The sequence below is a fragment of the Schistocerca nitens genome, chromosome 11 (genome assembly GCF_023898315.1).
Source record: "Schistocerca nitens isolate TAMUIC-IGC-003100 chromosome 11, iqSchNite1.1, whole genome shotgun sequence".
Classification (NCBI taxonomy): Eukaryota; Metazoa; Arthropoda; class Insecta; order Orthoptera; family Acrididae; genus Schistocerca; species Schistocerca nitens.
The window spans coordinates 127,500,912-127,527,246 of record NC_064624.1 but is presented as its reverse complement, the minus strand read 5'-3'; the positions used below and the strand labels follow the sequence as shown (position 1 = coordinate 127,527,246).

General features: G+C 41.3%; 1 protein-coding gene across 6 annotated transcripts in view; it reads left to right on the top strand.

Annotated features, from left to right (window-relative positions):
• The window catches only part of LOC126213302 (zinc finger protein 664-like), a 66,184-nt gene that overhangs the window by 29,974 nt on the left and 9,875 nt on the right, over window positions 1–26,335 (top strand). For 5 of the 6 annotated variants that reach the window (XM_049940979.1, XM_049940980.1, XM_049940978.1 and 2 more), the window contains one exon: window positions 13,043–13,080. In XM_049940979.1, coding sequence (XP_049796936.1) covers window positions 13,043–13,080 — 38 coding nt within the window. Of the gene's footprint in view, window positions 1–13,042; window positions 13,081–16,077; window positions 16,303–26,335 lie in introns of those variants that run through there. The other variant, XM_049940982.1, reaches the window with a different exon arrangement.

Here is a 26,335-nt window from a genome sequence, read left to right as displayed (position 1 = left end):
ATCTCCACTCCCTCCAAAACCTCAAAATTCCAATCAACACAATCTGGAACCACAACACCCTAATTCAGTAGTTAACCTTTCCTCCAAACCTCTCTCCCAATCCGAAACCTCTGTCCTATCCAAAGGCCTCACCTTTAGCCCCACTCCCAGGTTCAACCAAACAGCCCTCGTCAAAGATTTACTGTCCTACACTCTTACTCTCTGCTGGAAATATCACTTTGCCACAAAGAAAAATGATCCTAATCCTACTCCTAATGATCCAACTCCCCAAGACACCATCCAAATTGAACCCTGCCTGGAACAGTCCCGTCCTCCGTCGCAGCGGGACCCACCTCCTCTTCCTCAAAAGCACCCTCTCCAAACCTTCCAGGAGTTTCTGACTTCCAGCCTTGCCTCTCAATCCTTCTTAAAAAACCTTAATCCTACTCCCAACATCACCACTGCTGAAGCCCAGGCTATCCGTGATCTGAAGGCTGACCGGTCCATCGTCATTCTTCCGGCGGACAAGGGTTCCACGACCGTGGTACTTGATCGTCGGGAGTATGTGGCTGAGGGACTGCGTCAGCTTTCAGACAACACCACATACAAAGTTTGCCAAGGTAACCCCATTCCCGATGTCCAGGCGGAGCTTCAAGGAATCCTCAGAACCTTAGGCCCCCTGCAAAGCCTTTCATCTGACTCCATCAACCTCCTGACCCCACCGACACCCCGCACCCCTACCTTCTACCTTCTTCCTAAAATCCACAAACCCAATCATTCCGGCCGCCCCATTGTAGCTGGTTACCAAGCCCCCACTGAACGTATCTCTGCCTACGTAGATCAACACCTTCAACCCATTACATGCAGTCTCCCATCCTTCATCAAAGACACCAACCACTTTCTCGAACGCCTGGAATCCTTACCCAATCTGTTACCCCCGGAAACCATCCTTGTAACCATTGATGCCACTTCCTTATACACAAATATTCCACACGTCCAGGGCCTCGCTGCGATGGAGCATTTCCTTTCACGCCGACCACCTGCCACCCTACCTAAAGCCTCTTTCCTCATCACCTTAGCCAGCTTCATCCTGACCCACAACTTCTTCACTTTTGAAGGCCAGACATACCAACAATTAAAGGGAACAGCCATGGGTACCAGGATGGCCCCCTCGTACGCCAACCTATTCATGGGTCGCTTAGAGGAAGCCTTCTTGGTTACCCAGGCCTGCCAACCCAAAGTTTGGTACAGATTTATTGATGACATCTTCATGATCTGGACTCACAGTGAAGAAGAACTCCAGAATTTCCTCTCCAACCTCAACTCCTTTGGTTCCATCAGATTCACCTGGTCCTACTCCAAATCCCATGCCACTTTCCTTGACGTTGACCTCCACCTGTCCAATGGCCAACTTCACACGTCCGTCCACATCAAACCCACCAACAAGCAACAGTACCTCCATTACGACAGCTGCCACCCATTCCACATCAAACGGTCCCTTCCCTACAGCCTAGGTCTTCGTGGCAAACGAATCTGCTCCAGTCCGGAATCCCTGAACCATTACACCAACAACCTGACAACAGCTTTCGCATCTCGCGACTACCCTCCCGACCTGGTACAGAAGCAAATAACCAGAGCCACTTCCTCATCCCCTCGAACCCAGAATCCCCCACAGAAGAACCACAAAAGTGCCCCACTTGTGACAGGATACTTTCCAGGACTGGACCAGACTCTGAATGTGGCTCTCCAGCAGGGATACGACTTCCTCAAATCCTGCCCTGAAATGAGATCCATCCTTCATGAAATCCTCCCCACTCCACCAAGAGTGTCTTTCCGCCGTCCACCTAACCTTCGTAACCTGTTAGTTCATCCCTATGAAATCCCCAAACCACCTTCCCTACCCTCTGGCTCCTATCCTTGTAACCGCCCCCGGTGTAAAACCTGTCCCATGCACCCTCCCACCACCACCTACTCCAGTCCTGTAACCCGGAAGGTGTACACGATCAAAGGCAGAGCCACATGTGAAAGCACGCACGTGATTTACCAACTGACCTGCCTACACTGTGATGCATTCTATGTGGGAATGACCAGCAACAAACTGTCCCTTCGCATGAATGGACACAGGCAGACAGTGTTTGTTGGTAATGAGGATCACCCTGTGGCTAAACATGCCTTGGTGCACGGCCATCACATCTTGGCACAGTGTTACACCGTCCGGGTTATCTGGATACTTCCCACCAACAACAATCTATCCGAACTCCGGAGATGGGAACTTGCTCTTCAATATATCCTCTCTTCTCGTTACCCACCAGGCCTCAATCTCCACTAATTTCAAGTTGTTGCCACTCATACCTCACTTGTCATTCAACATCATCTTTGCCTCTTCACTTCTGTCTCAACTGACATCTTTGCCCAAACTCTTTGTCTTTAAAAATGTCTGCTTGTGTCTGTGTGTGGATGGATATGTGTGTGTGTGCGAGTGTATACCCGTCCTTTTTTCCCCCTAAGGTAAGTCTTTCCGCTCCCGGGATTGGAATGACTCCTTACCCTCTCCCTTAAAACCCACATCCTCTCGTCTTTCCCTCTCCTTCCCTCTTTCCTGATGAGGCAACAGTTTGTTGCGAAAGCTTGAATTTTGTGTGTGTGTTTGTGTTTGTTTGTGTGTCTATCGACCTGCCAGCGCTTTCGTTCGGTAAGTCACATCGTCTTTGTTTTTAGATATAAATTATTTAACAGTTACATTGCAGACCCATACACATTCCCTGATACACTTACACATGGAATAACTTTTCTGAAACCTAAAGATCAAGCAGACACACCAAACCCAGCTAAATATCGCCCCATAACATGCCTACCAACAATATACAAAATATTAACTTCAGTCATTACACAGAAATTAATGACACATACAACACAGAACAAAATTATAAATGAAGAACAAAAAGGCTGTTGCAAAGGAGCACGAGGATGTAAAGAGCAACTGATAATAGATGCAGAGGTGACATATCAAGCTAAAACTAAACGAAGGTCGCTACACTACGCATACATTGATTACCAAAAAGCTTTTGATAGTGTACCCCACTCATGGTTACTACAAATAATGGAAATATACGAAGTAGATCCTAAATTGATATAGTTCCTAAACATAGTAATGAAAAATTGGAAAACCACACTTAATATCCAAACAAATTCAAATAATATCACATCACAGCCAATACAGATTAAGTGTGGAATATACCAAGGAGACTCATTAAGTCCTTTCTGGTTCTGCCTTGCTCTGAACCCACTATCTAACATGCTAAATAATACAAATTATGGATACAATATTACTGGAACATACCCACACAAAATCACACATTTGCCATACATGGATGATCTAAAACTACTGGCAGCAACAAATCAACAACTCAACCAATTACTAAAGATAACAGAAGTATTCAGCAATGATATAAATATGGCTTCTGGAACAGACAAATGTAAGAAAAATAGCATAGTCAAGGGAAAACACACTAAACAAGAAGATTACATATTGGATAACCACAGTGACTGCATAGAAGCGATGGAAAAAACAGGTGCCTATAAATATCTAGGATACAGACAAAAAATAGGAATAGATAATACAAATATTAAAGAAGAACTAAAAGAAAAATATAGACAAAGACTAACAAAAATACTGAAAACAGAATTGACAGCAAGAATCGACCTGCCAGCGCTTTCGTTCGGTAAGTCACATCATCTTTGTTTTTAGATATATTTTTCCCACGTGGAATGTTTCCCTCTATTATATTGTTAAATAATTTAGCTAGATGTGAATGTGTTGAGGTGAACTTCTTTAGCCAGAAATTTGCTATTTTATCTTTTCCAGGGGCTTTCCAATTGTGAGTAGAATTAATAGCTTGGGTGACTTCATGTTGCAAAATTATCACTTCAGTTATTTGTGGTATCATCTTGTATGTGTGTGTTTCTGCTTGTATCCACCGTGCATGCCTGTTATGTTGTACCGGGTTTGACCATATGTTGCTCCAGAAGTGTTCCATGTCTGTTATGTTTGGTGGGTTGTCTTTTTTAATGTGTGTGTTATCTATTGTTTGGTAAAATTTCTTTTGGTTTGCATTGAATGTTTGGTTTTGTTTCCTTCTATTTTCACTTTTTTTGTATCTCCTAAGTCGTTTGGCCAATGCTTGTAATTTCTGCTTCTTCTCATCTAATTGGTCTATCGCTTCTTGTTGTGAGATTTTACCTAACGTTTTTCGTTTTTTTTTCTGACATTTCATTTCTTATAAATTGTGTTAGCTGTCCGATGTCCTTTCTCAGTTTTTCTATTCTGATCTGTAGCCTGTGTTGCCATGCTGGTTTTGTGGGTTTCTTCTGTGTGTTGGTTGGTTCTGATCTCTGCCTAGTGTGTATATTTAGTGTAGTGAGTGCTCCTATATAAACTAGTAGTTGTAACTCTTCCATAGTTGTATATTCATTTATTTTGTTGTGTATGATTGTGTTGATAGTTTTTATTGGTGTTTTTGACTTGTGGGTTACTTGGCAGTCTATGCAAGAATGGTCTAATGTCTGTATGTGTGTCTTTGTATTCTATATATGTCAGCTGAAATTTTTCTTCTATATCTAACATGTGTGTCACTTCGTGTTCTATTTGTGCTTGTTCTGGTGGCTATCGCAAGATTTTGTTTTCCTCTGATTGTTTAATTCATGCGTGTTGTTCTTTGTTTGTTTGCTCTGGGATGTTTGAGTCCATTACTCTATTTTCTTCTTCTTCAATTTGCACATTATTTTGTTCCAGTATTTGTTGTACTTGTTGTTTGATGTTTTCTAATTCTGACTGGGGTATCCTGTTATTTTTGATTATTACACGGATCTGATCAGCTAATCGTTGTTCTGTTAAAAATTTTTATTCTGGGTATCTTGTAATAAATGTTGTGTATACTTGTGATCTGTATCCAGTTGTGTTGGTTCCTAGGTTTGTTGCTTGGTAATAACAGAACATGAGGTGTCGATTAACTTCATCTGACCATCTCATCCTCTGCCTTTGTTTTCCTTCTAGGGTGGTTGTAGGAAGCATATCCTGCAAAACACCTCTATTTGGATTTAAATCATTTTCCAGTTGGCTAGCAGTGTCGTTACCATTGTGGGCGGGCATAGGGTTCAGGCGTCGTCCCCGACCATGACGGCGCTTGTCCGAGGCTTCTTTAGTTCTGTCCTGAACCAACTCATCACACTAAAAGGGGGGTTAGCCCTATTAGTGGTTTGTTCTTTTCGTTGCCTTTTACGACTGGCAGAACATACCGGAGGCCTATTCTTTTCCCGGGCCTCCACGGGGATTATAATTATTATTATTATTATTATTATTATTATTATTATTATCATCATCATCAATATTATTATTATTATTATTATTCTTATTATTATTGTTGATCGTATACCTCCGAGTCCAAGATGAGGCCATTTCCCAGAATTTAGTGCTCAGAAGTAGGGTGTCATCTTGCATTTGCGGCATATGATGAGGAGTCTTTTTTCTACCGAATAGAATCTCAAGCTTCCATTAAGCTGTAACTCTAATCTTTGCCACATTTGCCTCTTTTACCGTGAACTTATGCGTGCACTTTGAGCATTGTTTGTATGGTAGCAGGAAGTGTTTCTTGTGGCAAATTTTTTTTATCGGTTGTGTTTGACTTTGCAGATTCCACTTCTAAACTGTGTAGTAAAGTGTGTAAAGGATCGTAGCATAGAACAACTTACAGCGTTGTATATTAATGATCGTGCAGACAATAGTGACACCAGATTTTTTTCAGATGATGCAGTTATCTATAATGAAGAACTATCCGAAAGAAGGTGCATAAATATTGCCAGATCTTGATAGGATTTCGATGTGGTGCAAAGATTGGGAACTTGATTTAAATGTTCAGAAATGGAAAACTGTGCACTTCACAAAATGAAAAAAACATAGTATCCTTTTGTTGTTGTTGTGGTCTTTAGTCCTGAGACTGGTTTGATGCAGCTCTCCATGCTACTCTATGCTGTGCAAGCTTCTTCATCTCCCAGTACCTACTGCAACCTACATCCTTCTGAATCTGCTTAGTGTATTCATCTCTTGGTCTCCCTCTACGATTTTTACCCTCCACGCTGCCCTCCAATGCTAAATTTGTGATCCCTTGATGCCTCAAAACATGTCCTACCAACCGATCCCTTCTTTTAGTCAAGTTGTGCCACAAACTTCTCTTCTCCCCAATCCTATTCAATACCTCCTCATTAGTTACGTGATCTACCCACCTTATCTTTAGCATTCTTCTGTAGCACCACATTTCGAAAGCTTCTATTCTCTTCTTGTCCAAACTAGTTATCGTCCATGTCTCACTTCCATACATGGCTACACTCCATACAAATACTTTCAGAAACGACTTCCTGATACCTAAATCTATACTCGATGTTAACAAATTTCTCTTCTTGAGAAACGCTTTCGTTGCCATTGCCAGTCTACATTTTATATCCTCTCTACTTCGACCATCATCCGTTATTTTACTCCCTAAATAGCAAAACTCCTTTACTACTTTAAGTGTCTCATTTCCTAATCTAATTCCCTCAGCATCACCCGACTTAATTTGACTACATTCCATTATCCTCGTTTTGCTTTTGTTGATGTTCATCTTATATCCTCCTTTCAAGACACTGTCCATTCCGTTCAACTGCTCTTCCAAGTCCTTTGCTGTCTCTGACAGAATTACAATGTCATCGGCGAACCTCAAAGTTTTTACTTCTTCTCCATGAATTTTAATACCTACTCCGAATTTTTCTTTTGTTTCCTTTACTGCTTGCTCAATATACAGATTGAATAACATCGGGGAGAGGCTACAACCCTGTCTCACTCCTTTCCCAACCACTGCTTCCCTTTCATGCCCCTCGACTCTTATAACTGTCATCTGGTTTCTGTACAAATTGTAAATAGCCTTTCGCTCCCTGTATTTTACCCCTGCCACCTTCAGAATTTGAAAGAGAGTATTCCAGTCAACATTGTCAAAAGCTTTCTCTAAGTCTACAAATGCTAGAAACGTAGGTTTGCCTTTTCTTAATCTTTCTTCCAAGATAAGTCGTAAGGTCAGTATTGCCTCACGTGTTCCAACATTTCTACGGAATCCAAACTGATCTTCCCCGAGGTTGGCTTCTACCAGTTTTTCCATTCGTCTGTAAAGAATTCGCGTTAGTATTTTGCAGCTGTGACTTATTAAACTGATAGTTCGGTAAGTTTCACATCTGTCAACACCTGCTTTCTTTGGGATTGGAATTATTATATTCTTCTTGAAGTCTGAGGGTATTTCGCCTGTCTCATACATCGTGCTCACTAGATGGTAGAGTTTTGTCATGACTGGCTCTCCCGAGGCCATCAGTAGTTCTAGTGGAATGTTGTCTACTCCCGGGGCCTTGTTTCGACTCAGGTCTTTCAGTGCTCTGTCAAACTCTTCACGCAGTATCTTATCTCCCATTTCGTCTTCATCTACATCCTCTTCCATTTCCATAATATTGTCCTCGAGTACATCTCCCTTGTATAAACCCTCTATATACTCCTTCCACCTTTCTGCCTTCCCTTCTTTGCTTAGAACTGGGTTTCCATCTGAGCTCTTGATATTCATACAAGTGGTTCTCTTCTCTCCAAAGGTCTCTTTAATTTTCCTGTAGGCAATATCCATCTTACCCCTAGTGAGACAAGCCTCTACATCCTTACATTTGTCCTCTAGCCATCCCTGCTTAGCCATTTTGCACTTCCTGTCGATTTCATTTTTGAGACATTTGTATTCCTTTTTGCCTGCTTCATTTACTGCATTTTTATATTTTCTCCTTTCATCAATTAAATTCAATATTTCTTCTGTTACCCAAGGATTTCTATTAGCCCTCGTCTTTTTACCTACTTGATCCTCTGCTGCCTTCACCACTTCATCCCTCAGAGCTACCCATTCTTCTTCTACTGTATTTCTCTCCCCCATTCCTGTCAATTGTCCCCTTATGCTCTCCCTGAAACTCTCTACAACCTCTGGTTCTTTCAGTTTATCCAGGTCCCATCTCCTTAAATTCCCACCTTTTTGCAGTTTCTTCAGTTTCAATCTGCAGTTCATAACCAATAGATTGTGGTCAGAATCCACATCTGCCCCAGGAAATGTCTTACAATTTAAAACCTGGTTCCTAAATCTCTGTCTTACCATTATATAATCTATCTGAAACCTGTCAGTATCTCCTGGCTTCTTCCATGTATACAGCCTCCTTTCATGATTCTTGAACCAAGTGTTAGCTATGATTAAGTTATGCTCTGTGCAAAATTCTACAAGGTGGCTTCCTCTTTCATTCCTTCCCCCCAATCCATATTCACCTACTATGGTTCCTTCTCTCCCTTTTCCTACTGACGAATTCCAGTCACCCATGACTATTAAATTTTCGTCTCCCTTCACTACCTGAATAATTTCTTTTATCTCGTCATACGTTTAATCTATTTCTTCATCATCTGCAGAGCTAGTTGGCATATAAACTTGTACTACTGTAGTAGGCATGGGCTTTGTGTCTATCTTGGCCACAATAATGCGTTCACTATGCTGTTTGTAGTAGCTAACCCGCACTCCTATTTTTTAATTCATTATTAAACCTGCTCCTGCATTACCCCTATTTGATTTTGTATTTATAACCCTGTAATCACCTGACCAAAAGTCTTGTTCCTCCTGCCACCGAACTTCACTAATTCCCACTATATCTAACTTTAACCTATCCATTTCCCTTTTCAAATTTTCTAACCTACCTGCCCGATTAAGTGATCTGACATTCCACGCTCCGATCCGTGGAACGCCAGTTTTCTTTCTCCTGATAACGACGTCCTCTTGAGTAGTCCCCGCCCGGAGATCCGAATGGGGGACTATTTTACCTCTGGAATATTTTACCCAAGAGGACGCCATCATCATTTAATCATACAGTAGAGCTGCATGTCCTCGGGAAAAATTACGGCTGTAGTTTCCCCTTGCTTTCAGCCGTTCGCAGTACCAGCACAGCTAGGCCCTTTTGGTTAATGTTACAAGGCCAGATCATTCAATCATCCAGACTGTTGCCCCTGCAACTACTGAAAAGGCTGCTGCCCCTCTTCAGGAACCACATGTTTGTCTGGCCTCTCAGCAGATACCCCTCCGTTGTGGTTGCACCTACGGTACGGCCATCTGTACCGCTGAGGCACGCAAGCCTCCCCACCAACGGCAAGGTCCATGGTTCATGGGGGGTCATAGGATACATAGTATCCTATGACTATAATATCACTGAGTCACCATTGGAATTGGTCATATCTTCCAAATACCTGTGAGTAACACTCTGTAGGGATATGAAGTGGAATGATGACATTGGGGTAAAGCAGGTGGTAGACTTTAGTTTCTTGGGAGAATACTGAAGAAGTGCAATCAGTTTAGAAAGGTGGTTGCTTACACATCACTCGTGCGACCCATCCTAGAATATTACTCAGTTCTGTGGGACTTGTACCGAATAGGACTAACAGGAGTTATTGATCGTATACAGAGGAGAGGAGCACGAGCGGTCACAGGTTCGTTTAATCCACGAGGGAGTGTTACAGAGATACTGCAGGAACTGAACTGGCAGTTTCTTGAAGACAGACATGTTAACAAAATTTCAAGAACCGGTTTTACATCTTGATTCTAGAAATATACTACACTCCCACTTGCTCACATCGGGATCGTGAGACTAAGATTAGAATACAGGGTGATTCAAAAAGAATAGCACAATTTTAGGAATTTAAAACTCTGCAACGACAAAAGGCAGAGCTAAGCACTATCTGTCGGCGAATTAAGGGAGCTATAAAGTTTCATTTAGTTGTACATTTGTTCGCTTGAGGCGCTGTTGACTAGGCGTCAGCGTCAGTTGATGCTAAGATGGCGACCGCTCAACAGAAAGCTTTTTGTGTTATTGAGTACGGCAGAAGTGAATCGACGACAGTTGTTCAGCGTGCATTTCGAACGAACTGTGGTGTTAAACCTCCTGATAGGTGGTGTATTAAACGTTGGTATAAACAGTTTACAGAGAATGGGTGTTTGTGCAAAGGGAAAAGTTCTGGACGGCCGAGAACGAGTGATGAAAATGTAGCACGCATCCAGCAAGCATTTGTTCGCAGCCCAGGAAAATCGACTTGCAGAGCTAGCAGAGAGCTGCAAATTCCACAATCAACTGTATGGAGAGTCCTACGAAAAAGGTTAGTTATGAAACCTGAACGTCAACTACCCGAGGCAATGGATCGGCCGCCAGGCAGCCCGTGACAGAGCACTTCATCAATGGCCTCCAAGAAGCCCTGATCTTACCCCCTGCGATTTTTTCTTATGAGGGTATGTTAAGGATATGGTGTTTCGGCCACCTCTCCCAGCCACCATTGATGATTTGAAACGAGAAATAACAGCAGCTATCCAAACTGTTACGCCCGATATGCTACAGAGAGTGTGGAACGAGTTGGAGTATCGGGTTGATATTGCTCGTGTGTCTGGAGGGGGCCGTATTAAACATCTCTGAACTTGTTTTTGAGTGAAAAAAAAAACTTTTTAAATGCTCTTTGTAATGATGTATAACAGAAGGTTATATTATGTTTCTTTCATTAAATACACATTTTTAAAGTTGTGGTATTCTTTTTGAATCACCCTGTATTTACTGCATGCATGGAGACATTCAATCAATCATTCTTCATGCACTCCATATGTGAATGGAACAGGAAGAAACCCTAATAACTGGTACAATGGGGCATAACCTGTAAAGTTTGGAAGGTAGGAGATGAGATACTGGCAGAAGTAAAGCTGTGAGGATGGGGCGTGAGTCATGCTTGGGTAGCTCAGTTGGTAGAGCACTTGCCCGCGAGTTTTAATAGTAGTGTTGTGATTGCTTATTGCACATTTCAAGTGAACGAGGTGTACAACCAGGACATTGGCCAGTCATATTTTATGTGTATGGCACCCTTTGTTGTTATGACCGGGAATCATTGTACAATAAATGTATAAGATTCGGTTGTTGTATGGTTTAAAGGAGATGGACATTTTTCAATGTCTGCTTGTGTCTGTGTATGTGCGGATGGATATGTGTGTGTATGCGAGTGTATACCTGTCCTTTTTTCCACTCCTGGGATTGGAATTACTCCTTACCCTCTCCCTTAAAACCCACATCCTTTCATCTTTCCCTCTTTCCTGATGAAGCAACCGTTGGTTGCAAAAGCTTGAATTTTGTGTGTATGTTTGTGTTTGTTTGTGTGTCTATCAACCTGCCAGCGCTTCCGTTTGGTAAGTCACATCATCTTTGTTTTTAGATATATTTTTCCCACGTGGAATGTTTCCCTTTATTATATATATAAACGAAAGCGTTGGTATGTTGATAAGAGACAATAAAAAGACGAGTGAGCGAGGTGGGGGGCCCGTCACTTTTTCTTTGGATTTTTCCTCTAAAATGAAGGGAGAGTCCATTTCCAGAGAGCCACTTAAAATTTTTCTGACTAACATTGTAATAGTTTTTTTCTGTTTGTTTACCTGCAATAGAGTAAGTTACAATGTACGTGTCATCTGTTACATTTCATAAAAACAGAAATATGTAATGCGTATCTACAGAAGAACTTCCACAGTTCATTAGGAAGGTGGTTATCAAGGATGAGGAAAAATTGGAAAAAAATAATTATGTATTATTTTTCATTTACACGCGAAAAATCTTACCACAAGTGTTTAAACATTTCCACATTAACGTGCATAAGATAATTCCCTGGCTTTTGTAGGTAAGCACTATCAGAACTAAAACACTTTGCAAGGCTTAGGTAAACAATATAGTTTATAAGTAAACGAGATAATTTGTAAGTACATCAGTTGCTTTTGTTAAGAAGTACAAGTTGGCAACCAATAAATCCTTTAGGCTATTCTTGCACTATTTTTTATTGCTAGCGATCCTTTTTACAATTGATGTCAAAGCTGTTAAAAATGTATGTGGCTGAATAATGGGCACCTTTCTGGATGAAAGTGGTTTTACATGTAAATATAAATTTGTTCTTACTGTTTTTACTGGTGCTATGCACTGAGCTATTGGTTTGAAAGAGAAACATATCACTTTTGACAAGTTTCATTAAGCCGTAAGTAAAAGGTGTGTGTCAAAAGCTCTGTGAACAGTCTCAGAAAATAAAGGAAACAAGAATAACAAACAAAATACTTTTACTGGCGTTCAAAGTAATCACCACACGCTACAACACACTTCTTACGTCAGTTGTATAGCTGTTGGAAACTGTCAGTAAGCACTTGTTATGGAATTGCTCGAAGCATTGTGGTCACGTGTTGGATATCTGCAATGTCTGTAAATGTTCGTGAACAATAGTGCTTACACTGTCTTTGTTTAATTCCAACTCATTTTCAAAGACAGCCGCTGAATATCTGCAAGCATCCAAGCATTTGTGTCTTTGCAAAATGGAGCAGTGCTTTAACACGCGGTTTTGCTTCAGATTAGGGAAAACGGTGACGGGGACTCGTGGAATGGAGTGTCAGTGTACAGTGTTCAAGGAGTGACTAAAAGTGTTTGTTTGAGTGGTTTAAATGCTTTAAAGATGGAGATGATAGTGTTGAGACCGACCCACATTCAGATCGGCACGCACAATCCCAGGCAACACCGAACAAGTGCAACTGATTCTTGCATACAGTTGGCACCTATCTTTGAGATCAAAACAGTCGAAGATAAGCAGAGACAATGTAAGCGCTATTTTCACTAACATTTGCAGATGTTGCAGATATCCAACAAGGTGTGCCAACTGTGCATAAAGTAATTCTGCTAGAAGCATTTACCCACAGTTCCCAACAGCTTTGCAACCGATGACAGAAGCTTGTTTTAGCTAACGGTGATTACTTCGAAGACCCGTAAAGGTACTCTCTTTTTCTTTTATTTCCCGCAATAACCACAAGTATGAGTATCATAATGTTTTGTAATTGGTTACCATACTCTGGTTGTGCAGTGCTGTGTCAATGTAGTTTGCTTGCTTTGCAGATCAATGTTAGCTAATTCTGCATTAAAACTGTTCCAGGAACCTGAATCGGCAGATACAGCAGTGGGCAATGCAAGGTAAGATGAACTCTGTTTGAAAGACATAGGAAATTCTCTTCACAGGAGGTAACTTTTAGTCGACACAGCCATGAAATTATTAGAAAGTACGTTTTTCATCATTGTACAGTGTTGCCTTTTGTCACAAAAATAGCCTCGTCGGACAACATATAGCTCGATTAAAAAAGAAAGAACAGATTTCAGTTGTTTATTACAGACAAACTGTGAACGATAGAAACACATCACACATGGTACTGAACAGAGAAAGGTTCAAAGCTATGTGTTCGCACACACATTATACCGTACACTCAATGTGAGCATTGTATGTTGCTCGAGAAATATTGAAACTGTAGTCCATTTCATCTTGCACACAAATCAACAGGTCCCTGTTTATTGAACTGACAGCTTCAACAATTCGATTCCTCAGATCTTGAAGAGTAGCTGCCCTAAGCAGGACAAAGACTCAGTCTTTTATGTATACCCACAGAAAAAGATCACAAGGTTGAGGTCTGGTGACCTAGGAGGCAAAAAGCGATGAACGAAATTTTGTTGTCTACTTCTTTCAGTCGCTGTGGGGCACTGGTATAAGGTGAAAGTGAGCTGGTGCACCATCGTGCTTAAAAATAAAACTGTTGGACTTTTCGTAAAGTTGAGGAGACAACCAATTTTGCAGCGTTTCCAGGTATGCCATTCCTGTCACAGTATCCCCTGCAAAAAAGAGAGGTCCATGAACTTTGTGAACAGAATCAGCATAAAACACATTCAGCTTCTGTGAGTCTCTTTCACACTCGACGACAGCACCAGGATTTTGTGACCCCCAGATTCCTACATGGCAGTTTACTTTACCTAAGGTTTATTTGTCCAAATAGATGAGTTGTTTGGAAAAACTGTCCTATACTATATCCTGAAGAACCTGAATGCAAAATTCCTACCTCCTGTTACGGTCGCCGGGACACAGTTGCTGCAGTACCTACAACTTGTAAGCCTTCATATGCAGACTTAGTTTTAGAACACGGCAGCACCATTGTTTGCGGTAATTGAACTTCATCTACATCTACATCTACATGATTACTCTGCAATTCACATTTAAGTGCTTGGCAGAGGGTTCATCGAACCACAATCATACTACTCTCTACCATTCCACTCCCGAACAGTGCGCGGGAAAAACGAACACCTAAACCTTTCTGTTCGAGCTCTGATTTCTCTTATTTTATTTTGGTGATCATTCCTACCTATCTAGGTTGGGCTCAACAAAATATTTTCGCATTCGGAAGAGAAAGTTGGTGACTGAAATTTCGTAAATAGATCTCGCCGTGACGAAAAACGTCTTTGCTTTAATGACTTCCATCCCAACTCGCGTATCATATCTGCCACACTCTCTCCCCTATTACGTGATGTCCTCCGTCAATCCCACCTGATAAGGATCCCACACCGCGCAGCAATATTCTAACAGAGGACGAACAATGTAGCGTAAGCTGTCTCTTTAGTGGACTTGTTGCATCTTCTAAGTGTCCTCCTGCCAATGAAATGCAACCTTTGGCTCGCCTTCCCCACAATATTATCTATGTGGTCTTTCCAACTGAAGTTGTTCGTAATTTTAACACCCAGGTACTTAGTTGAATTGACAGCCTTGAGAATTGTACTATTTATCGAGTAATCGAATTTCAACGAATTTCTTTTGGAACTCGTGTGGATCACCTCACACTTTTCGTTAGTTAGTGTCAACTGCCACCTGCCACACCATACAGCAATCTTTTCTAAATCGCTTTGCAACTAATACTGGTCTTCGGATGACCTTACTAGACGGTAAATTACAGCATCATCTGTGAATAACCTAAGAGAACTGCTCAGATTGTCAACCAGGTCATTTATATAGATCAGGGGCAGCAGAGGTCCCAGGACGCATCCCTGGGGAACACCTGATATCACTTCAGTTTTACTTGATGATTTGCCGTCTATTACTACGAACTGTGACCTTCCTGACAGGAAATCACGAATCCAGTCACACAACTGAGACTATACCCCACAGGCCCGCAGCTTCATTAGAAGTCGCTTGTGAGGAACGGTGTCAAAAGCTCTCCGGAAATCTAGAAATACGGAATCAACTTGAGATCCCCTGTCGATAGCAGTCATTACTTTGTGCGAATAAAGAGCTAGCTGCGTTGCACAAGAACAATGTTTTCTGAAACCATGCTGATTACGTATCAATAGATCGTTCCCTCCGAGGTGATTCATAATGTTTGAATACAGTATATGCTCCAAAACCCTACTGCAAACCGACGTCAATGATATAGGTCTGTAGTTCGATGGATTACTCCTACTACCCTTCTTAAACACTAGCGCGATCTGCGCAATTTTCCCATCTGTAGGTACAGATCTATCGGTGAGCGAGCGGTTGTATATGATTGCTAAGTAGGGAGCTATTGTATCAGCGTAATATGAAAGGAACCTAATCGGTATACAATCTGGACCTGAAGACTTGCCCGTATCAAGCGATTTGAGTTGCTTCGCAACCCCTAAGGTATCTAATTCTAAGAAACTCATGCTAGCAGCTGTTCGTGTTTCAAATTCTGGTATATTCCATTCGTCTTCCCTGGTGAAGGAATTTCGGAAAACTGCGTTCAATAACTCCGCTTTACCGGCACAGTCGTCGGTAACAGTACCATCGGCACTCTGCAGCGAAGGTATTGACTGCGTCTTGCCGCTTGTGTACTTTACATACGACCAGAATTTCTTTGGATTTTCTACCAAATTTCGAGACGGATCTCTACGATCTGTTGCAAAAAGTCGAAAAGGCGTAATTTCGACAGGTATGACCCCCTTGGGCTCCTGGTACAAAGCGTCCAAGGTATGAAGTACGTAAGTTTCACTATATTACTTGGATCTGGATGTAATAAGAGACATTATACTACGTACATGTCTTTAATAAATATTTGAAGTTGTTATTTATTTTGAATCACCCTGTGTTATTCACCTCATTAAAATAGCGCACTGCTCTCTTTGGGGTGCATCAGATGGTGCAGAATTGATACTAGATGGTCATTTGACCCTCCAGCTGTGCCAGTCGATTGTACAGAATCGGGGCAGCAAGATGAGCCACAGTGGAGACGTGACACTGTGGCAGAGAGGAACTACTGTCACTGGGTGGGATCGTGACCCCACCGTGAATGAAGTTGCCCGATTTGTTCTACATCTGTATCTACGTACATATTCTGCAGCCCACCAGACGGTCCATGGCAGAAGGTACCGTGTGCCACTATTAGTCATTTTCTTTCTTGTTCCAGCTGGAAATAAACCGAGACAAAGACTGTCTATATGCCTCCGTACAAGCCCCAGTTTCTCTTGTCTTATCTTTGTGATCCTTGTGCAGAAGGTACATTAGTGACTGTAGAATCGTTCTGCAGTCAGCTACGAATACTGGTTCTCTAAATTTTCTCACTAGTTTTTCCTGAAAAGAACATCGCCTTTCCTCCAGGGATTCCCATTTGAGACCCTAAAGCATCTCTGCAATGCTTGTGTGTTGTTTGAACCTACCGTTAACAAAGTTAGCAGTCCACCCCTCAATTGCATTGCTGTCTTCCTTCGATCGACTTGGCGCAGATCCCAAATAATCGAGCATTGCTTGTATGTGGTGTACTTTATAGGGACTCAGACTTTCCTAAAAGTGTTCAAATAAACTGAAGTCGACCATTTACTTTCCCTACTACAAATCCTTAGATGCTCGTTCCATTTCGTATCGGTACAACCAGATATTAAATGACATTGCAGAGTGGGTTCTGTATCTGGACATAATGGGTTTGTTTTTCCTACTCATCTGCATTAACTCAAATTTTTCTACATTTAACCCTTAACTACTATCGACCGTCTCTCAGACCGCTACTAATTTTTGTGTCGAGATATTTCTCACACCCCTGCAAAGCCAAATGGACTCTTCCGTGTACCTTCCTATTGGCTGTCAAGCTACACGTACCAGCATTCTTCCATTGTTGCTGCTCATTGTTTTGTAATTATTAGCCTTGAGAGGTCTCACAGACGTACCATAGTGTTGGCGTGCCGCGTTTTTATTGCATGCCACTGTTTCTCCATGGCGAGGAAAGCTGGACCTTCTGTGCAATGTGTGTTATGTGAGACAGACGTCTTCACTTGCAAGACGAGCCTCAGACACTGAAAGAAGAATTCGAAAATCGAAAAACGTGCACCTTTTGCCCTCCTCGTCTGAAGAGGAAAACGAGGTATCCGTGTCAACAGCGTGGTGTTCCGATTTGTTTGGAGTGTTTCAGGAAGGTCTGCGTGAAGTGTTTGCAGGTGGAAATGGACTAAAGTATGATTCAGTGGCACAGGAGAACAAGTATTTAGTTTTTACTTGTAATTTTAGAAGTAAAATGGTGGCAAAGTTTCTTCATTCGTAGACTTACGGACTGAAATATTCGCTCTGCATTTCAAAGTGAGTCTTAAACTGAAAGCTGACCTCGCACACAATTTATCGTATGTCATGTCGGATTTTTCCACCTAGTTATATTGCCAATTTGTAATACAATCCCTGTGATGAAAATCTGTGTGTGAGTAGAGAGCTAACTATTTGCTGTTATTTTCGTAACTCATAAAATAAAAATATACTCCAGATGTCACTTTGTTTTAATTGTCGAAGTGTTTAAAATACCGCAGTGTTTAAAAAAAATCAAATTTCTACAAAAGCCACCTCTAAGAAGTGTAATGAATGACTGGAAGTCAAGAAACTATATATATATTCAGCAAAATTCTGGTTGATATATAAAACAGAAAAATGCAGTCTGTGAGACCCCTCCATAGTAATTGTGTTCCTGTGAATGACCATAGTAGTTAAGGGTTAAAGCTAGCGGTCATTCATCACACCAACTAGAAATTTTATCTGAGTCATCTTGCATCCTCCTACAGTCACTCGATGACGGCACCCTCCCTTATGTCACGGCATCACCGGCAAACAACTTCACACTCTGTGCACCAAATCAGTTGTGTAACAGAGAACAACAGTGGTCCTATCACACTTCACTGGGGCACTCCTGACAATAGCCTCGTCTCTGACGAACAGTCGCCATTGAGGACATTATTTCGAGTTCTGTTACTTAAGAAATGCTTGAGCCACTCCCATATCTGGTAATCTATTCCGTATGCTCGCACCTTTGTTAGCAGTCTGCAGTGTGGCACAGTGTCAAATGCTTTACGGGAATCTAGAAATGTGGAATCTGCCTGTTGTCCTTCATCCACGATTTGCATGTCGTCATGTGAGAGAAGGGCAAGTTGCATATCACACGAGCGACACTTTCTAAAACCGTGCTGATTTGTGGATGAAAGTTTTTTCATATTCAGGAAATTTGTTATATTCAGACTGAGAGTACGTTCAAGAATTCTGCAGCAAACTGACATTAAGGATATCTGTCTGTAATTTTGCAGGTCTGTTCTTTTACCCTTCTTATAAACAGGAGTTGCATGCACTTTTTTTCCAGCTGCTCAGGACTTTGTGCTGCATCAGAGATTTGTGATAAATGCAAGCTAAGTAAGGGGCAAAGCCGCAAACTACTCTCTTTAAAACTGAACTGGAATGCCACTCCAGACCCGGTGACATTTGTTTTCAACTGTTTCAATTCCTATTGTACACCAGGGACATCTATTACTATGTCCTGGGTACAAGTCGTGTATTTACATCGGCTCTCCAATGTGTCAAAAAGTAATGGTGAACCAATCAGAGCCATCTAATGTCTAAGAACAGTGGTTGCAAAAATATCCTAACAGACAAGGACCAGAGATGAGTGTTTTGTATTATCAGTGACAATCGGTTCCATACATGACAGAAATTGTTGCTGTCAGTGAGTGCACATCTATCTCTACCAGTTTCTGAGCAAATATTGTTAAGAGAACTGCACACAGTTGTGGCAGTTTGCCTTCGTTTTTTTCTTCGTTCGTTGTCCTCAAATCGACGTACTGGTTGCTACACTGGCTGAAAAATAGGTTGTGGAAGTACGTCTACTGTCTACTGTAAATGATGTAGCTGACAGATGCACAGTTGTATTTCAGAGTCTCTTACTTTCACTGTTCACAACCCAAAGTTACATGGCCAGTGCACTATAGTTTAACTTTTGATAAGTGTCGTTGATAGTTTGCAGGCGAACATCCACATACTGGTACAGTAGTTTACTGTTGAACATCTGTGAGCAATAAAACCCTCACACCACAGTTCACAGACTTTCAAATAAATTGAACAGACACTGTCATTGCTTTAACACACAGCCTATTGGTGTAACACTTACTCCACTGTTAAGTTGATGTATTGTTGTTGTTCTAATCAACACCGGTTCCTCGTCTGAAACTCGGCTGTGGACTGACTGTCTCGTGACCAAAAATCGGGTCCTTGTATATCGTCACAATAATAGGTATTGAAACTACACATTGTTCGAATTTACAGAAATTACAATTAAAACTTAACTAATTAAATTAACTGAATACATCAAAAACTTCCTTCTTTTTAACAGTTTCTCCTACTGCGAGGACTAAGCCAAATTATTTGTTTAAATGATGAAATTAACACATATAGTTACGCAAACAATACTTTTAATGAAACTGGAAATTAAATTTGGAATTAATTAAGGGCTGGCTTTGCTAACATGTTTTCGACTAGAGCCAAATAGATACTTTAAGAATACTAGCATTTCATCTTCCAAATGTTTACAATTATTAGAGAATTTATATTTGTTTATGTGTCAACAATAGAATTTAAGTTACGAAACAATTACTGATTTCGCCCTATAATAAAAGATACTAACTAGTAATAGTCGAAATGAATTAGAAAATCAATTACATACCTAAAACTAAGCACAAAATTAGATCTGGTGTTATATTCCCTAAAACTGAGGGCCAATCTTTCTCTTTTATGAAAATGCAGATTATACTCACTTATGTTAATGATAATTAATTAAAAAATGAATAAATGAGTTTTAAGGAGGCAGATTACTAAACAAGAGGAGAAGTAAAAATTATCCCAGCTTGCTTCATCACACAGTTGATACAAGGAGTCGACCACATCATAAAAGGCCGTTGCTCAAAGCAGTACACAGAGTTGGATGCCTTCAGTGAGCCAAGCAACACAGAAACTAGGCAGTAGCTGACCACATATTGTGACTCGACAGGTTGTGATTTTCCCTGCTCTTGGATGAGGTTAGGTGTTGAGTGCATTGTTGGCTGGGGGGAGATGTTTATCTCGCATCATGTGTGAAGGGTTGAAGCTCAGGCCAGAGCTGGTTCTGTAGTATTGTGGGAGCGTTTTGTGTATCGTGACTTGAGTGCACTGATTGTCTTGACAAGGTGTCAGTAAAATATGAAATTTCACCTCCATAATAATTAAAACAAGTGCAACATGGTGGTTGTCATTTAGGATTATCTCACCAATGTACAGCTAGAGCTCTAGCACCACACACACACCGCTTGAGCTGAGGAAAGCTCCTGGCTATGTGCCAGGAGGGTGTGCTATAATGAATGAAACTTTGTCTTGCTAAACTTGCTTTAAATATTAAAATTATAACTTTAAAACTAGATCATATTTAGCTGTGTGCATATTTGAAGTTAATAAAATGACAACAAATAATACCTTACCACCTAAAAAAGGTCATTGTGTTAAAAACAAATTACCTATAACAGTGAGTACCAAGTTTCTTACTATACCCTTTGCCCAAGATAAGTCCACTGTTAAGTAAAGAATAATGCTGAAAAGTTGTTTTTGCTGTAAACAATAGCCTGAGACAAAAAGTAACCTACTCTATCAGAACACAAGAAGTTTGTTTCACAAACTCTGGTGTTTATAAAGTTACATGTAATGCCTGCCATAGCTATTGTGTAGGACAGACAGGGAGACCGTTTATAGTGAGATATAAAGAGGATCTAGCAAGTAAAGCTGGGGAAAATGTGTACAGTTCTATGAGGGTAAGTCAATTATCAACCGCAATTTAGTTATATTTTTGTTTAATACGGTAGTACTGTCATTTTACATTGACAATGCATGCTTTGTTTATTCTTTGTTATATCTTTGCAATTTTCAAGCTGCTGTGTTAGTTTCGTTATCGCTGCCGTGCTGTTAATCGTGGCTGCTCCGCTGTCTATTTGCACCAAAGAAGAGCAACATTCAGTGATTCGTTTTTTTGTGGCCGGAAGGCATATCAGGGGCCAAAATTTATCGAAGACTTTCGGTACAGTATGGGAACAGTGTTTTGCTGCAACGGAGTGTCTGCAGATAGATTGAAAAATTCTGAAATGGTCGCACAAGTGTTACGCACAATGCAGAACCCGGACGACAGTTTACCGCCACAAATGAAGAAACCATTGAGCGTTCACGTGAAATGATCCTCTTAGACAGACAATTAACTATTGATGAAGTGGAACATTGTCTTTAAATTAGTCACAGTTCTGCTCGCGAAATCTTCCACAAAAGACTTGGGTTTCATAAAGTTTGTGCAAGATGGGTCCCAAAACGTTTCACACAGCTACATAAACAAACACACTTGGGCATCTGCAAAAACATTTGGATTGCTATGCTAATGAAGGGGACTACTTAGACAGGATAATTACTCGTGACGAAACATGGATCCATCGTTACGAGCCGGAGAGTAAAACGGCAGAGTATGCAGCGGAAACATCCAAATTCGCCGTGCAAGAAATCGTTCGAGACCCAACCGTCCGCAGGGAAACCACTGCTTATGATTTTTTGGGATGCACAAGGTCCAGTACTGGAATATTATGAGAAAAGGGGCACAACAACAAACACAGGACATAGTAATAGATGTCCCTGGTGTACAATAGGAATTGAAACAGTTGAAAACAAATAAGTCACTGGGTCTGGAGTGGCATTCCAGTTCAGTTTTAAAGAGAGTAGTTTGCGGCATTGGCCCCTTACTTAGCTTGCATTTATCACAAATCTCTGACGCAGCACAAGGTCCTGAGCAGCTGGAAAAAAAGTGCACGCAACTCCTGTTTATAAGAAGGGTAAAAGAACAGACCTGCAAAATTACAGACAGATATCCTTAATGTCAGTTTGCTGCAGAATTCTTGAACGTACTCTGTCTGAATATAACAAATTTCCTCAATACGAAAAAACTTTCATCCACAAATCAGCACGGTTTTAGAAAGTGTCGCTCGTGTGATATGCAACTTGCCCTTCTCTCACATGACGACATGCAAATCGTGGATGAAGGGCAACAGGCAGATTCCACATTTCTAGATTCCCGTAAAGCATTTGACACTGTGCCACACTGCAGACTGCTAACAAAGGTGCGAGCATACGGAATAGAATACCAGATATGGGAGTGGCTCAATCATTTCTTAAGTAACAGAACTCGAAATAATGTCCTCAATGGCGACTGTTCGTCAGAGACGAGGCTATTGTCAGGAGTGCCCCAGTGAAGTGTGATAGGACCACTGTTGTTCTCTGTTACACAAATGATTTGTTGCACAGAGTGTGAAGTTGTTTGCCGGCGATGCCGTGACATAAGGGAGGGTGCCGTCATCGAGTGACTGTAGGAGGATGCAAGATGACTTAGGTAAAATTTCTAGTTGGTGTGATGAATGACAGCTAGCTTTAAATGTAGAAAAATTTAAGTTAATGCAGATGAGTAGGAAAAACAAACCCGTAATGTCCAGATAAAGAACCAACTCTGTAATGTCATTTAATATTGGATTGCCAGAGTGAGACTGAGATTCATTGGAATAATCCTAAGGAAATGCAGTCCGAAAACAAAGGAAGTAGGTTACAATGCACTTGTTCGTCCACTGCTCGAATACTGCTCACCAGTGTGGTATCAGTACCAGATAGGGTCGATAGAGGAGATAGAGAAGATCCAACGGAGAGCAGTGCGCTTTGTTACAAGATCATTTAGTAATCTTGAAAGCTTTACAGAGATGATAGATAAACTCCAGTGGAAGACTGCAGGAGAGACGCTCAGTAGCTTGGTACGGGCTTTTGTTGAAGTTTCTAGAACATACCTTCACTGAGCAGTCGAGCAGTCTATTGTTCCCTCGTACGTATATCTCCCAAAGAGACTGTGAGGATAAAATCGGAGAGATTAGAGCCCACACAGAGGCATTCCGACAATCTTTCTTTCCATGAATAATATGAGACTGGAATAGAAGGGAGAATCGATAGAGGTATTGAGGTACCCTCCGCCACACACAGTGAGGTGGCTTGCGGAGTATGGGTTTAGATGTAGATCAGGCTTTCCCATTTCTCACAAGCAATCACGTTAACCACTTCATCTATCTATACATACTCCCTGTACCAACCCAAACTTCCTCTGTCAACCTCCTCGTCTTGAAGTCCACTAATTTAATCACTTAATGCTTGCAACTTTACTCAGATTAACGCAACGAGGAGAATGAGACAGCGAGGAATTGACACAGTTGTTGTTATCATCTTATGCTCGCGTAGGATTGTATTACATACATTCGTGACCGGCAGAAGAGACAGCGTTGAGCTGTACGGTATACTTCGAAATTTAGTCAGCAAATAAATTTTGAAGTATAGTGTACAGGTGTGGATCATCAATACTTGTCGGAAGGACCGAGTGTGGACACTGAAATAACAGCATTTTGCTCAAAGAGAACAGCATACAATTCAGTATATGGAATACGTACGAGGATGGTTTTGTAAGTCTGGTAAATTTCCTCCAAAGAGTGGAACATTTTCATTGTGCCTTCACGATTGTTAAGCTCGATTATTCGAAGAATCGTAAAAAAAAAAAAAAAAAAAAATCAACAGTGGACAGTGTCCAGTTCATTGTTGACAGCCATGTGAATTGGTCAATGTGTTGACTGGGATTGAGAATGGAGAAAACCGAATTTCGAACTGTTGTTAGGCATTTTAATTGGAAGGGCTGGACTGCTGCACAAATCGAAACAGGATTCGATGAAGTTCATGCGGACTCTGCACCATTATTGTAGACCATTTACCTTTGGATTAATGAATTTAAACGCGGTCAGACAAGCACCGAAGACGAAGCGTGCTCTGGCAGTCCAGTTAGGTCACCACAAAGGAAACCATCGGCAGAATCGATGACATGTTAATGTAAGACTGTTGAATAAAAAATTTTGAAATTTCTGAGGCTGTAGGGATCCTGACTGAGAAGGGGAACTCCCCATCACACCCCCGTCAGATTTAGTGCTAAGACAGCCCAGTGGATAGCCCGTGAGAAATGAACACAGATCGAGCATTAAAACAGGAAGAAGGTGTACTGAACATCTACATCTGCATCCATACTCCACAAGCCACCTGACGGTGTGTGGCGGAGGGTACCTTGAGTACCTCTATCGGTTCTCCTTTCTTTTCCAGTCTCGTATTGTTCGTGGAAAGGAGGATTGTTGGTATGCCTCTGTGTGGGCTCTAATCTCTCTGATTTTATCCTCACGGTCTCTTCGCGAGATATACGTAGGAGGGAGCAATATACTGCTTGACTCTTTGGTGAAGGTATGTTCTCGAAACTTTAACAAAAGCCCGTACTGAGCTACTGAGCGTCTCTCCTGCAGAGTCTTCCACTGAAGTTTATCTATCATCTCCGTAACGCTTTCGAGATTACTAAATGATCCTGTAACGAAGCGCGCTGCTCTCCGTTGTATCTTCTCTATCTCTTCTATCAACCCTATCTGGTACGGATCCCACACTCCTGAGCAGTATTCAAGCAGTGGGCGAACAAGCGTACTGTTACTTCCTTTGTTTTCGGATTGCATTTCCTTAGGATTCTTCCAATAAATCTCAGGCTGGCATCTGCTTTACCGACGATCAACTTTATATGATCATTCCATTTTAAATCACTCCTAATGTGTACTCCCAGATAATTTATGGCATTAACTGCTTCCAGTTGCTGACCTGCTATATTGTAGCTAAATGATAAGGGATCTGTCTTTCTATGTATTCACAGCACATTGCACTTGTCTACATTGAGATTCAATTGCCATTCCCTGCACCATGCATCAATTCGCTGCAGATCCTCCTGCATTTGAGTACAATTTTCCATTGTTTCAAACACCCGATATACCACAGCATCATATGCAAAAAGCCTCAGTGAACTTCCGATGTCATCCACAAGGTCATGTATGTATATTGTGAATAGCAGCAGTCCTACGACATTCACCTGAAATCACTCTTACTTCGGAAGACTTCTCTCCATTGAGAATGTTGAGAATGACATGCTGTGTTCTGTTATCTAGGAATTCTTCAATCCAATCACACAATTGGTCTGATAGTCCATATGCTCTTACTTTGTTCATTAAATGACTGTGGGGAACTGTATTGAACACCTTGCGGAAGAGAAGAAACATGGCATCTACCTGGGAACCCGTGTCTATGGCCCTCTGAATCTTGTGGACGAATAGCGCGAGCTGGGTTTCACAGGATCGTCTTTTTCGAAACCCATGTTGTTTTCATTTGTGTGAAAAAAGAAGCAAAATCAAAGCAGTGAATGGTCCCAGCTCAAGATGTGCAACATAAAGAGATCTGCAGGGATCACTGCATCATGGTTGTGTGGTCGCGATGTCGGAATGCGAAGGGGAGATCCATGTTCAAATTTCCCTCGTGCCCCCTATTTTTTTTTCTTCCCTTCACAATTATGAAATGCCAATTGAGTTATTGATGTGTCTGTTCACTGTATTCAAATTTGTGTCTGTTTTGTGATGTAATGTCTGTCTGCAACAGCTAGGGATAAGAAAGACAACCTCAGACGTATGTACCTCCTACGTGTTCCACACAAATATCACGTTATGACTTTTGTGTTCCATTTTGGAAGTTTTGACTGCTGAAGTTCTTTATTGTAACATAGTACACACTCGTTTACTTGCAGTTTTAATGTCTGTGAGAGGTCGCTCTTCATCACACTTACTCGCAGTGATAATGTATTCTTACCACATGATTTATATTCTATAACCAGTGTATAATATGACAATAAACAACAGAAGGAAAGCAGACACGTCAATGACCACATGGAAAGTTCATAATTTCATGAAAAAAAAAAAATGAGGCACGAGGAGATCTGAACATGGATCTCCTGCTTTGCAGTCCAACACCGTGAACACATGACGACGGTGCAGTGATTCCTGCAGTTCTCTTGGTGTTGCACAGCTTGAGCTCGGACTGTTCACTGTTTCTATTTTGCTTCTTTTTTCACAGTTCAGTGCACCTTCTTCCTTTTTTCATGCTTGATCTGTATTCAGTTTTTGATGCGCTATCCACTGGGCTATTTTAGGGGGGACATCTTGGGGAGGGGGGGGG